The sequence below is a fragment of the Berghia stephanieae genome, chromosome 4, assembly GCF_034508935.2.
Source record: "Berghia stephanieae isolate SIO BIC M18660-M18661 chromosome 4, UCSD_Bste_1.3, whole genome shotgun sequence".
In the NCBI taxonomy this organism is placed as follows: Eukaryota; Metazoa; Mollusca; class Gastropoda; order Nudibranchia; family Aeolidiidae; genus Berghia; species Berghia stephanieae.
Genome location: NC_088363.1, coordinates 32407276 through 32422533, shown reverse-complemented (window position 1 = coordinate 32422533; position 15258 = coordinate 32407276). Strand labels below are relative to the sequence as shown.

At 37.9% G+C, this 15258-nt stretch overlaps 1 protein-coding gene across 7 annotated transcripts in view; it reads left to right on the top strand.

Annotated features, from left to right (window-relative positions):
* Nucleotides 1-15258, top strand: part of LOC144970434 (iduronate 2-sulfatase-like) — a 21254-nt gene extending 5996 nt beyond the window's left edge. For 2 of the 7 annotated variants that reach the window (XR_013644954.1, XR_013644953.1), the window contains exons 4-10: nucleotides 811-988; nucleotides 2460-2548; nucleotides 3276-3492; nucleotides 5613-5773; nucleotides 10680-10806; nucleotides 11869-13301; nucleotides 13608-15258. Coding sequence is in view for 2 of the 7 variants with exons in the window: in XM_078910066.1 (XP_078766192.1) it covers nucleotides 811-988; nucleotides 2460-2548; nucleotides 3276-3492; nucleotides 5613-5773; nucleotides 10680-10806; nucleotides 11869-12935 (1839 nt within the window). In the remaining 5 variants the exon portion in view is untranslated. Of the gene's footprint in view, nucleotides 1-810; nucleotides 989-2459; nucleotides 2549-3275; nucleotides 3493-5612; nucleotides 5774-10679; nucleotides 10807-11868 lie in introns of all 7 variants that reach the window. The other 5 variants (XR_013644952.1, XR_013644956.1, XR_013644955.1 and 2 more) reach the window with 5 other exon arrangements.

The following is a 15258-nucleotide window of genomic DNA, read 5'->3' as shown; positions in this document are numbered from 1 at the left end:
GGTCATACATGAATGGTACATGACAGCTGGTGCTTAGATGCTAGTTTTAGCTTCTCCGCTTAATCGCACACTCCGCTTAATCGACACACTCACCTGAACTTCCGAGGGTGTGCGATTAAGCGGAGTCGACTGTATTACCAAGCCACCCCAATGTCTGGTTCTTAATTGTCTGTCTGAGACTGTTCCCATCCCACTTTTCTTCTCAAAAGAATGCTTTTCATTTAATTAGCTTTTCCGTGTACCCATTTATCAAGTAGCCTTAGTAGTTGTTTTTTATGGGGTTTTTTTTGTTGTTGGTTATTTAGGCTGTATTTTTTTAGGAGTATAAATATGAATAATTGTTTAAAATCCTTTAAGGATGAAATGAATGATTGAATAAGATCTTTTTAAAAATCCCCCCCCCCCCCCCCACCCACACGCACACAGTTACATAATCTAATCAAGGTTATTTTTTTCTTTTTCTTGTGACCCACGGCTTGAATTAGTATTTGTTTGGGGTGTATCAGAGATCTAAAAGTCAATTTGCTGCTTAAGTGATCAGATGTATTATATTTAATTATTCTGCAAGTCAAGAAACTGCAATAAAGCATATATAACCAAATCTTTTTTTACACTAAAAATGTTTATTTTCAGCACATAAACCAACATGATATAATACTGTTTTTAGGCGTTAAGTCATGTTTACAACCTATTTCAACACATTTTGTATGGTTAAGAGAATGGCTTTTATCCATTCATTTAATTCCTTTTTGTTTGATTTTATTCAACATTTCATGTTTCTTCATCCTTTAAAAAAAATAAAATTGACAGCAAGCTATTTGTGGTCCGAGCCGTATATCATTCCTGACCAGCAGACGGCCAGATACAACTAAGCTTTACGATTTCTACTCTTACTGGAGGGTTCATGCTGGGAACTACACCACCCTACCACAACACTTCAAAGAGCATGGCTATATCACTCAATCCGTAGGCAAAGTCTTTCACCCAGGTTTGTAAAAAATGAAAACTTATCTGCTAGAAGCTGTGGATTTTTTAAAAGTCGTCTACAAAAATTAATATAACAGCTTCAAAAAAAAAAAAAAAATTTTAATCCCAAAATACTTCGCACAGAATGTTTTGGGCTCAAGACAGCCAATAAAACAAAAAACAGTTGAAACATTAATGCATCACGTTAGATTGAGATAGAAAAGAGAAAAGTTCTCGGGATGTCAAGTCGGGAAAAACAATGGTTAAAAGGTCACTGTTTAGTATATAATTCCTTTTTTGTAGCTGTTATATGTTCATTTTTGCACATTACCAGGTTTGTAAATATATAACTCTGCTTTAATCCATTACAGGCAGGGTTTGATTTTAGGGTAACCTGAATTTGCATTTTTTGTTCTCATAGAGAGCAGTGACTGGAATCTGATTCTGGAGAGGGGTGGTGGGGGGAAGGGTGCTGGCAAGATGGCTGAGCAGATAATACATTGCATTAATGATCACACGACAGACTCAGATCTGAGCTCTGCTGTTTGTGTCTTGCTATTTTTTTTTCTCGAGTAAGAAACTTGAACCCCCATTGTGACTGCACTGCAACTAATGCGATGATTGTTTTATTCTTTCCTTGAGATATGCCATAAAGAAAAGGTACCAGGAAGACGAATAAGGGGAATTTTGTTTTTATAATTTTAATTTTGAATAGACCACTTAGGCGCCTTCCTCACAGTCACTGCTCCTGTGGTTGAAAATGGTTGAGTCTGCAGTTATAGCCAGAGCAATTTTGATTTTTAAAAATAATAAATTCTGTCTTACTGTTTCTTTAGAGCCTCTTGACCTAGAGTTTATCCCAGTTTCTGCTATATTAAATTTATAGTAACATATGCTTACTGTTTTTGGATAGGATGTAAGGCTATCGGAAAGCTCTTTCCACACCGAGCTACCCAGTCACTGCTGCTATAACAGCTTTCCTTGAGCCTGGGTGAGTTGACCCTGCTAAAAGCCATATATCTTGATGGATGGGAACGAACCCATAACCTCTAGCTCATGATGAGCGGTCATAACAATTGGTCAAGCAACCTCCTCTTCCTCCCACTTTTCTAGTAATTAAAAAATTTCTATCCACAAACTAGAGCAATTTCTCATCTGGATCTTAAAATGAATAAATAGATGAAATTCCCTTTATTCATCCTCTCCAAGGGGAATTTTTTATTTTTTTTTATTCAGGGTCTATACCAAGAAGAGACTGGATTTACCCAGGCATCAGCCACAATGCAGTGCATCAAAGTGAGCTAGGGGAAGGTAACTTGATCAAGGCCACACAGCATTGTTGGGAGTCAAATGCTGAATCGTCTGGGTACAAAGCTAAGACTGTACCGCTGTGCCACCTAGTCCCCCTCGTGTGTCATTTGTGCCTAGATTATTGACCTTAAGATGATGTTTTCTAAATTAAGATATGTTCCTACTTTTCATCCTTTTCACAGGGAAAGCATCAAATCGTAGTGATGATTCCCCATATAGTTGGACCAACACCCCATACCATCCACCGACTCAGCAATACAAAATGTCTAAGGTGGGCCTTGAAATTATTTTTGAGCTGGTTCATTTTCAAAAATGAGTTTAAATAAGGATATATAATGGTTGAATTTGTTTTATGTGTTGATGTGCAGATTAATTAATCAAAACAAACAAAAAATCTCTGCACCTCATCATTATCATCACAATCATCTCTCTTTTTTTATGTGTGTATGAGTGTGTGTGTGTGTGTGTGTGTGTGTGTGTGTGTGTGTGTGTAGTAGTCCTTCTGGGCCATTCGGTCCATGGAGTCGGAGTTTATCCCATATTCTATATCGTGAAACAGACAATAGCAATTGCTTGCAACCCTTTGGAAAGGACTCTAGTCTATTGCAAAATACTTTCCACCAGATCAAACAGACCCAACTACCCAATCACTGTGTGTGTGTGTGTTATTAAAATAAAAATTGAGCTTTTATATAGAGCAAAGCGCTTTACAAGGGGGCCCTGGCCAACAGCAACGTTTAACATATAGGATGGGACATGATGCCTGTTAGGCGATATTACAATTTTTACAAACAGGGACAACGCTGTTAACGGTCAGGTACTCATTTTACACCCGAGTACAGTGAGAGAATGTGAGTAAAGAGCCTTTTCAAAGGACTCAACTATGTGCCAAGCGAGGCTAAAACTCAGGACCTTCCGATCCGAAAGTGAGTGTCAGACCACAAGACCACATAGCTGCATATTGTTATTGTCATCTAACTCCCATCACTCCTCTTCAGGTATGTCCAAACCCCGATGGATCATTGGCCATGAACATCGTGTGCCCGGTTGATGTGGACAAGATGCCAGAGAAATCCTTACCAGACATTCAGAGCACCGACTTCTCTGTCAATTTCCTGAAAAACATGTCAGCTTCTGGCAATGATACGCCATTCTTTTTGGCTGTTGGTTTTCACAAGCCCCATATACCATTGAAATATCCTAAGGAATTTTTGGGTAATTTCATCACTTTAAACCTCAAGACTTGTTAAGTTTGTATTTATCTGCTTCTATTTTTTTTTTTTTTTTTCAGACTGGTATAACGTTTTTGAATTTATTTACTTTTTTAATAGCATACTATAACACTCCTTCTGTAGTCTCAAATTGGAATAAACCAGTCAAGCTAAAAATGCATTAATGACTGTTTGTGACATCATCGTGTCATTGGCTTAAACAATTTAAATCGAAGGTCACGGTAAATAGTCATTTATCGACTCTCACCTTTTAAAATGATTTTCCGTACACTTCACCGAACTGAAGTTGTATTGAATTAATGACTTCTGACCTTTTAAACTAATTTTCCCTGCTCTACACAGAACTGAATTTGTATTAAGTTGAGTCACCATAACTTTTTACGTCACATATAAAAACAGGGGAATTATACACAACAATATGATTTCTTTGTTTTGTTGACACTTTAAATTAAACTAAAATCTACTTCTAATCTCGATATACTTTAAAATTATATTTACTTTTCTCATATTTCATATTTACTGACTTTAACAATGATTTTATAGGAAATTGTACATCTAAAGTAGTCTCAAATTGGAATAAACCAGTCAAGCTAAAAATGCATTAATGACTGTTTGTGACATCATCGTGTCATTGGCTTAAACAATTTAAATCGAAGGTCACGGTAAATAGTCATTTATCGACTTTCACCTTTTAAAATGATTTTCCGTACACTTCACCGAACTGAAGTTGTATTGAATTAATGACTTCTGACCTTTTAAACTAATTTTCCCTGCTCTACACAGAACTGAATTTGTATTAAGTTGAGTCACCATAACTTTTTACGTCACATATAAAAACAGGGGAATTATACACAACAATATGATTTCTTTGTTTTGTTGACACTTTAAATTAAACTAAAATCTACTTCTAATCTCGATATACTTTAAAATTATATTTACTTTTCTCATATTTTCATATTTACTGACTTTAACAATGATTTTATAGGAAATTGTACATCTGAAGTGTTGTAATATTTCGTAACCTTGAAGATAGCTTTCCCAAGGTTGGGCTCATTCCTCAGTTGAAAAACCTATAAAAATCAATTACTGTATATTAAATTAGTTTTTATATGAGTGATATCATTTTTGTTTAACCCTCTCCTTGCCAACCATAGGGAGATTGTCACGTTTGTTACGATGAAATCAAAAATTTTCTCATTCTAGTTTCTTCTTTATATCACAAAATTTAAAGAAAAGTTTTTGTTACAGCTATAAAATCTTGACATGTATTGTAGAGCTCATTTTGCTGAACAATATTGTGTATAGAATGTGCATGTTGCTTTTCTGTTTGAGTAAGAAAAATCTATTTTTGTGTTGGTTTGGCATGATGGTTCATGGAAAATTATGGAAATGGCTGGTAAGGAGGGAGTTAATAGATGCTCAAAGTTGCTTTTTTTTTTTCTTTTTGGAGGTGAAGACCTATATATTTCAACAGTCCACAATACTCTGACTGACCCCATCTTTCACAAATCTGTGATTTATTTCAAAACCTTAACAGTTTTTTAAAAGGTTCTGTAAAATATCATACATCCTTTTGAGAGTTCATTGTTTTGTAGTCACATGTCGAGCTAAATATGGATACATCTTTTTGTATTGATTCACTTTATAACATAAAATGTGACTTTGCCTTAACTATCTCCTTTCTGACCATTTTCAGGATTTTTCAAAAAATGTCATACCGTCCCACACACAAATTTATTTTTTACACTCAAACTTAGAGGCAATAAGGACAAACTATACATGATTTTGTGCAGCAAAAGAAGCTTTATAACAGCATTAAGTTCTAATGGCTACAACAAAGATTTTTCTTCAAATTTTGTGGTGTTACAAAACAAATTTGAAAAAGAAAAATGTTCATTGAATGGTAACTAATGTGACGATATTCCTGTAGTTGGTAAGGAGAGGGTTAAGGGATAACTTAGCAGCCATGGATTTTACACATTTTGAGTTTATATTCTCAGGCTGGTTGCAGTGGTTTTCTTTGTTAAAAGGCTTGATTTATTTCAACAAACTATATTTTAAATGATAATTAAAGAGATGTTTAATGTCTTTCTCAAAACTCAGATTTGTACCCCCTGTCAGAGATAGAACTAGCCAAGCACCATACCTACCCATTAAGAATGCCTTTAGTGGCCTGGAACCCATGGACAGATTTAAGGCAGAGAGAAGACGTTCAGAAACTCAACATCAGCTTTCCCTTTGGTCCTGTACCTGACCATTTCCAGGTTTGTTTCCAATAACAACAACAAATGTTTGAAAACAGCAGAGTCATACTTGAATACTAAAGTAAGTGAAAAGTAATGTACAAAACTAAATGTAACAGCATCAAAACAGAACAAAATACTAAACACAGAATGTCCTGGGCTCAAAAACCTTCTTCAGCCAATAACTAGAACAGCAAAAATTGTAATAATTCACATTACATATAGTCCATATAGCCATTCACGTCTAATTTGAATGGGGTAATAGTAATTTGTGTAAAATGTCTTATTTAAGGACACAACGTCAGGACCAGACTATTTTACTATCAGTCACCTATTCTGCCACTGACTATGGTTAATGTTGCTTGACTTTTGTGACAAGATGGGACCCCAAATCTCTGAGCCACCAACCCCACAACATCAGAAATAAGTCAAGATGACTATCAATTCTTGTTAATGTATAGTCAAACCTGAACATAATAGCCACTCAAAATCACATAGAAATATTATGCCCAGTTGTAAATAACATCTTATGAAGAGGTTAAAAAAGAGCAAAGGGTGCATTTTTAAACAAAAAGTTTTTCATGTAAACAGACTGACTCTGTCAGATTGAGTTTTACTGTTGGTGTTGTATATTGACGCTGTCATTCTACCACTATCTGGGGGAGGGTGTGTGTGTGTGGGGGGGGGGGGGGGGGGGAGTGGATGAAATTTATATTCTAGCTTTGACTGTTCAGAACACCTTGCCGGTAATCTCCTACTCATTTGGGACGCAGAGGTGCAATCTCTTAATTAGGTCATATTAACAAGACACGATGGATATTACTTTGGATCAAGTATTCGTTCAATAATGTTTTTTGTCTCTCTTGTAAACTTTTGTAAAAACCAAATAACAATAGATAAATACATCACTCTCTCTGTGGCATATCACTTGGACGTAGCCTCCCACACAGTCCTTCGGAAGAAGTCTCTGTCTTGTGCCCATCTGTCACATTCCGTCACGCCGTTGTTGAGCCATTCCTGTATATCCTGTTGCCATCTTCTTTGTGGTCTTCCTCTGCCTCTTTTGCCCTCCGCCATGCCCTCCAGTACATCTCTCTCTAGTGTGTCGTGTCTTTTCAGGTGCCCAAAGTAATTGAGTTTCAGCTTTTTTATCTTACTCATTAGCAGGGACTTTTTTAGTCCTAGTGTTTTCATGAAGTTTGCATTGCTTTCTTTGTTTGTCCACGGGATGCGTAAGATTTTTCTATAGCATTTCATTTCGAAGGCGGTTATTCTCTTTTCTGATTCTTTGGTTATAGACATCGCATCCATATATTGCAGTAGGAAAAATACAGGATGTTAGGATCTTCATTTTCAGTCTGACTTCCTCGCTCTTCCAGATTGCCATCATTTTGTTTAGTTTGTTGCTTGCAATTGCAAGTCTTCTCCTGATATCTGGTGCCGATTTTCCATTGGCTTCTATTTGTGCTCCAAGGTAAATGAAATTTGTAACATTTTCCAGTTGTTCTCCTTCTATTTGACCTGAGCAGTGCTGCTTTTATCTGTGCTCATTATTTTCGTTTTCTTTGCGTTTAATAATAGGTCTTTGTCTTCACTATGTTTTTTTACCGATTTTACTAGTTTGTTGAGACCTGTTGATGTTGTTGACAATAGCGCCGTGTCGTCTGCATATCGTAGGTCAGAGATCTTCCTGCCATTTATCTTCACGGCACTGTACTCTTCATCTTTTTCTTCTGTCATTACATCACGCATTATTGTTTCGGTTTATAGGCTGAATAGTGAAGGAGAAAGGATGCACCCCTGCCTCACTCCCCGCTTTATTGGGAACCATTTTGTAAGTCCATATTCTAGTCTAACCGTTGCTGTCTGTTGTTGGTAAAGATTGTTTATGAGGTTGACTATTTTGTAGTGGCAGTTTAAGTTCTTTAAAGTTGTTACTATTTGTTCGTGATTTACGCAGTCAAACGCTTTGCTGTAATCTATGAAGCACATGTGTAGATCTATGTTTGCCTCCCTGCTTTTTTCAATCAGTGTCCTGATATTAAATATTTGGTCTCTTGTTCTCCTGTTTGGTCTAAAGCCTGCTTGAGTTTGGCTGACTTCTTCCTTCACCACGTTCTCTAATCTCTTCAAAATAATTTTCAGTAAGATCTTGCTTGCATGGCTGATGAGTGATATCGTCCTGTAATTTGTGCATAGCTGTAGGTCTCCTTTTTTGGGGATTGGTATAAATACAGCCTTTGTCCATTCATTTGGCCATCGTTCTTCGTGCCATATCTTTTTACAGAGGGTGTGGTATAATGCAGTCCCCTCGTCTCCACTAGCTTTGATCATTTCTCCCGATATTTCATTGTTTCCTGCTGATTTGCCTGTTGGGAGCTGTTTAATTGCCCATTCTACTTCGCTTCGTAGGGGTGGTAGTTCATCTCCATTTGGTTCCATCATTGGCAATGTGTTTGCGTTGCCATCGTACATTTCCTTACAGTATTCAGCCCACCTATCTGCGATTTTTTTCTGGGTCGTTTAGGGGTGTGCCGTTGGTATCTTTTATGGTCGATCGGCGTGGTTTGAGCTCATTTGTTAGGTTGTTGATTTCTTTTTGCATTTTATTTGTCTGATTGGTATACATTGCCAGTTCTATGTCATCGAGTTTTTGTTTTAATGAATCGGTCTTGTCCCGTTTTGTTAATTTCTTCACATATGCTTTTGCTTCTTTATACTCGTCAGAATGTAGACCATACCTTTGCTTGATGTTTTTCCTTGTTTCCATGGCTTCACGAGTTTCGTTTGTTATCCATGTTTTTTTCTGATATGACCTTTTTGGTAGGTGTTCCACTGCTGCTCTTTTAAAAGTATTCTCAATCTTTTCTGCCAACTCTTCAGGTTCCATCTCTTCTGCCATGTCTTGTAATGCACTGAAACTGTTCTTAACTTCAAGTTTGTACTGGATGTTGAAATGTATCATGGAGAGGTCATACCGAACTGGTTTGTGAGGCGATTTGATAATCTTGAGTCTGATTTTGACGTCTGCTATTAGTAGCTCATGATCGCTATCACAGTCTGCCCCGGGTAGGGTTCTTGCCGCTGTCACTGATGTTCTCCATCTCTTGTTTATGATTATATAATCTATTTGGTTCTTTGTCTGCCCATTTGGTGCGGTCCACGTATATAGCCTTCTTTTGTGTACCTGGAACATGGTGTTTGTAATGGCAAGGTTGTTTTCAATGGCAAATTCTACCAGCCGTTCTCCTTCTTTGTTTCTTTCTTCTAGACCATACTCTCCTATTATGCCTTTTTCCTGTTCGTCTTTCCTACTACCAACCTTCGAGTTGAAATCTCCCATGATTATCATTCTGTCTGATTTGTCACATGAGTCAATAGCATTTTGGAGTGATGCGTAGAAGGTATCCTTTTCTTCTTCTGTCGCAACTGATGTCGGAGCATATACTTGTATGATCGTAAGGTTGTGCCCTACTCCTCTTACACGCACAGAGATAATGCGGTCGTTGTATGGATTGTAACCCATTAGTGCTCCCGCGATTCTTTTACTCAGATATATTGCAACCCCGCTTTGTCCTGGTTTCCTGAGTAAATGATCCTTCCTCCACTTAGAGGAGTGAAGTGTCCTTTTCCTCCCCATCTATGCTCAGAGATACCCAGGCAACTTATTCCATTGTCATCAGCCTCTTTAATGATGTTTTGCAGCTTGCCAGATGACATGGACCTTATGTTCCATGTCCCTATCCGTATCTTCTGTCCTATTTTTAGCTTCCTGCTACCTAATGTTCCGCTCCTTGCACAGTCAGGCTTGTGACATCATCAGCTGAGGAGGTACTGGTCAGGGAGGTCTGCTCTTCCCCATCGCGTGTTGTAGACCCATCAGATCTGGGGGTCCCATCAGTGGTTCTATGACGTTTACTTCTTCTGATTTCCATTTGTGTGAGTTTCTTGGCAATTTGTATGGTTCAGTAGTTTGCCATTGCTTTCTGACACCCGCAGTGCCTTCTTAAGGCAGTGACCCTAGCCATTGTCCATGAGGGATCTTCTGCCCAGCGTCGTGACTGCAGCCACCAGATCCTGCAAGATATCTCTTTGGTTGCTGTCTGCAATCATCCATCCCCTGCTGCCAGGACTTCTTGGTTTGGACCAGTTACAGTGACTTCGTAGAAGGGGAGGCCTTACCTCCACCACTCACGTCGTGGTCTCGGCAGGTTTCTCAGGCCCTGGTGGTAGATATAGTCTCCAGTCACTGCAAAGGTCACATCCCTCCTCCTTCCCAATAATGGGACGCCGGGCTTGGGACCGGTATCTAGCGGAGTTATAAATACATCACAAAGTCATATAAATACTTACCAGGCAGTCAGAGTATTAAGCTTTTAATATTCATTCATCTAATATCAACTACCATATTATTTTCTCTCTCATCTATGTTCCACCCTGTTGGTAGAGTGCTTGCTTCACATCCAAAGGGACTTATCGTGATTCCGGCAGTGATTGGGTAACCATGTCCATTAGATATTGTGGAAAGTACTTTGCGATAGACAAAGGGTAGCTAGCAATTGCTATTGTCCGTTTCACTCTATAAAAATTGGAATAAACTCCAGAGCCATGGGTCTCATGGCTCTGAAGGACTACTTTTTTTTTTAATGGAACAATCTTCTTGCTCTTATCAAGCTTTATTAGCGATAGTTAAAACCTTTAAAGATGCACCACAGGCTGTCAGGTAAATATCATAAATTTTCTTCTATTTTACATATTGATGATGTTGTTATTTAAGTCTCCACTCATAATTCATGATGAGAGAATATTCCCAGTTGTTTAAAATGAAATCCAAACATTTAGTATGGTGCGGAAAAATGGTGAAAATGCACTCGTAAAATTTTGGATAGATAATCAATTCTAATTCCATATTGTTTGATATTCACAGCGTTTAATGCGACAGAGTTATTATGCAGCCACCTCTTACATGGACACTCAAGTTGGACGTGTGCTAGCTGCTCTAGAAGAAGGAGGATTCGCTGACAATACAATTATATCATTTGTAGGAGATCATGGTTGGTAATCCTTTCAAACAGTCATTTGATTTTTTGACACACTGTATCAACCCATTGTTATCCGGAAATGGATCAGGTGTTGAAAATTGAATTTTAAGCCAAAACACGAAGAATCAATTTCAGGTTTTCTATTTTTTCTCCTCTTTTGTTGTATGAAACGATTTTCTTTGTCTGAAATGACAACAGTAAATGTAATTCAAACTACACAATCTAAATTGTGATCCAATCCATTATTATGCATGTAGTCAAGTCATAACATGATGAATGAATTTAAGTGGGTTTTGTTGTTGGTTTTGTTTTCGTGCAGTTGTATGAAACAATTTTATTTCTCCAAAATGACAGCATTAGATTTAATTCAAATCATACAATCTAAATTTTGTAGGCAGGTTTTAGTGTCAGATTCACCCAACTATTATACTGGATTGAGATAGTTGCAGTTGTTGATAAGTGGACTTTTCTCCCAGATAATTCCATGATCAGGAATATTATTTCCGATTGTATCTTCAAACTGCTGTTTTGTGATCTTGCGGTATGACACTCTGGCAGTTCCATAATTCGAGTTCTGCTCAGGGCGCTGGAAAGTTGTATCCTTGGAAAATAATCTTTACCCACAATCTCTCATCACACTCGTGTGTGAAATAAGTACTTCTCCAGTAAGCATTGTTTCTGTCCACCAAAAAAAATGTTAATTGCACCCAACAGGCGTCATGTCTCATTCTGGATGATAGTGTTAATATGCTAGGGGCCCTTATATCACTTATAGCAGATATAGTGGAGGTGCGCAGTATAAAAGCTCAAAATCTTTTTTTAAAGATATATATCACTCTTTCTCTCTCTCTCTCTCCATCTCTCTCTCTCTCTCTCTCTCTCTCTCTCTCTCTCTCTCTCTCTCTCTCTCTCTCTCTCTCTCTCATCTCTCTCTCTCTCTCTCTCTTTCTTTCTTTCTCTTTCTTACTACATTTTAAGTGTTGATGATGGCTTTGGACTCTCTTAAAGTAAAGCACTGAGTGAATTTAGTGAATATTACCCTGTATAAATACTTTTTTTTTTATTACCTTACAGGCTGGGCTATGGGTGAACACCAGGAGTGGTCCAAGTATAGTTTATTCAGTGAGGCAGTCCTGGTGCCTTTAATGATGTACATACCTGGTGTGACCCACACACGTCAACAACACGACAATCAACCAATTTTTCCATTTACAAGTCCTTTTAAAGATGATGTGTCATCAGTAAAGAAATATGTATTCAAAGAACAACAGAATCCAGCTTCCTCACATGATAATATTAAGAGAGATGCTTTTGATATGTCAAATGAAATTACTGATTCTCTAAAATTTACTATAGATACGAGTAAGTCGACACTTAGGTATGGATTTTTAAACTCCTCATCACAATCATTACTTGTCCAGTCTAGTCAATCTAAAACTAGATTTTCTAATCAACCAATGTCAAGGTCAGCTGATCACCAGACCTCTGCCCTTGTAGAGCTTGTAGATTTGTTCCCTACCTTAGCCGAGGCAGCAGGGCTTCCTACATTACCATTATGTCCAGTAAAGCCATTCAAAGTCATGCTGTGTACAGAGGGAACAAGTCTGATGCCATTGGTTAGGAATGTTGTTGGTGACAAGAATAATCGTGAAACATTCTCTTCTGAAAAGAACAAAAACCAAAATATTCAGATCATGGAAATAAAAGGACAGGAAAGAGAGAGAGAGAAGTCCTTTTATTTTGACCCAATATATAAATATGCGAAGGAGTGTTATGCTAATTTTACGATTCCAGCGATTGAATTGTTTAAGTGGAAAAAAGCTGCATTTAGTCAGTACCCCCGCCCATCCGTTGAACCTAGGGAAGACAGTGACAAACCTGTACTGAAACGTATAAAGATCATGGGGTACAGTATGTGGATGCCGTCATTTCACTACACGGAATGGGTCGGATTTAATCCGATAACATACAGGATCCACTGGAAGCATTTATATGGGAAGGAGCTCTACTTAGTTGAATCAGATCCATATGAAATTCACAATCTGGCAATGTTTGATCGATGTGCTAATCTGGTAGCTGCTTTATCTCAGAGGTTGCATCTTGGATGGAGGGATGCTCTGCCAGATAAGTTGGCTGTTTGATTGAAATTCAGTCAATGTTTATTTGGTTATTTAGTTTTGATAAGTTATTTATTGCCACTTTCAAGTTGTTTTAGATTTTTTTTGTAATATCAACCTTTTTCAGCTAATAGATCTATGATAGAAGTTGCAGTCGATAATACCAGTTGTTATGTACCCTATACAGTGCATACCACAAATGATAGGGAATATGCTCATTATTCTTTGTCACACGGCAAGCAGTCCCCCCTCATCTGCCGGTAGTCCTTAGGACTAATCCTTCATCTCACTGTTATGAATCACAGACAATGCATTGACTGGCCACCAATGAGTGTCTTCCTTGTCCTTAGTGGTATGCACTGCCCATGGTGCATAACACTGTTGATGATAGCAGGCCTGCCAACCGTCCCGCATTTGCGCCAAGCCGTCCTTCATTTTTGAAAATTATTTTCTAAAAAAAAAAATAAAAAAAAAATGTCGAATCTATAAAAAAAAAAAAAAATCAAAACAGAAAGAATCGAATCTATAAAAAGAAAATAATAATAATAAAAAAAACCTCTACTTTATTTACTATGGATTTCAAGTAATTATATGGGGTTCTATCGTTTACGGTTAAAATGGTTTGCGTCGTAAGCATGTTCAGTTCGGTCGGGTGTCCCTCTTTTCATTTTCAAAAGGTTGGCAGGTCTGTAATAGAGTTCTGCACATTGGCAGAAATAAGCAATTTCAGATTTTCTTCAGATTACCTCCCGTGGAGTTTTCCCATTTTTATATTTCCTTGGAGTGCACTTTCAAGATACAGTTAACCAAAAAATCCACTGAACCTTGCCCAACGGCAACTGGATTCTACTTTCTCTAGGTAGCTAAATGAAACTAGTGATAATTTTCTCATAATAATTTCTGTTGATATAGCCCGTCATTCACTATAGACTATATTGCTTGCAGCAAATAGTTTGCACCGATGCATCAAGTTAGTTTCCTCCATGCAAAATTAAAAATGGGGTACCACAAGGTTCAGTTTTGGCACCAACTTTCTCCAATGTTTATATCTCCGACATGCCAAACTGCGAAGCACTCAAACTTGGATACGCTGATGACTGGGCATTAGCCTATCAATCGAAAAACTGGAAAGAGATTGAAGAAGTTCTAAGTAAAGACACCACTCGCCTGAAACAATATTTTGATAGGTGGTACCTCAAAGTGAATACCACCAAATCAGTATCCACAAACTTCCACTTTAATAATAGAGAGGCAACAAAAGAACTGAAGATCACAGCCGATAACTCAATACTACCCCCAGACCCCAACCCTAAATACCTCGGCATTACATTGGACAGGCAACTAAATTATCGCAAACACATCATTGAGGGAACCGCAAATAAAATCGCAAAAAGAAACAGCCTCGTGAGAAAACTTGCAAGTACAACCTGGGGAGTCTCACCACAGGTACTGAGAACGTCTGCTTTGGCACTGTGCTATAGTGTCGGAGAATACTGTGCCCCTGTTTGGATGAGAAGTCCACATGTAAACCTCATTGACATCCGCCTAAGAGAATCAATGAGAATTATAACAGGATGTCTCAAGTCAACTCCAACTCAGTGGCTCCCAATACTGAGCGGCATTGCACCACCAAGTCTTAGACGACAAGAAGCTAACCAAAGGATACATGCAAGGATTGACGAAGCCACAGACAACATTCCCATAAAATCAATAATAAAGCAGGAACCTTTAACAACAATACTCAAATCGAGAAGACCTTTCCACCTAACAAAAATGGCAGACTTCAGTGTGGAGGAAACCTGGAGAGAAATGTGGAACAGGGAAACACCAAGAGGAGGAAACATCATTAAAGATTCAACCAAAAGAGTGCCTGCATTCAATAACCCCAGGAAATACTGGACTTCCTCAAATCGCCTCTTAACTGGACATGGCAGAACTGCATCAAATATGTGCAGATGGAAACTTCGAAACAGGGATACCTGCCAGAAATGTCAGGCAGCCCCAGAGACCAGCGATCACATCGTCCTCCACTGCCCAGTCACTAAACTTGAAGGTGGCTACGAAACCGTCCTTAGGGCGGAGGAAGACTTTAGAAGCTGGGTTGACGAAATAAATTTGGAGGTGTAGCCATTCGCTACTACTACTAGTTTCCTCCATTTTGACTTTATGCCACAATCATCACTAAATACATCTTGACCAATTCATTTAATGATCGACATGAATTTTCAGTCAATTCAGTCTGTTTGTAGCCTTTTGTTCTTGTTAAAATGATTTAATTTATTTCTATTTGTTATTTAGTGATTTAAATATTCATTGTTGTCAATGGACAATTGATTAAAAAAAAAAA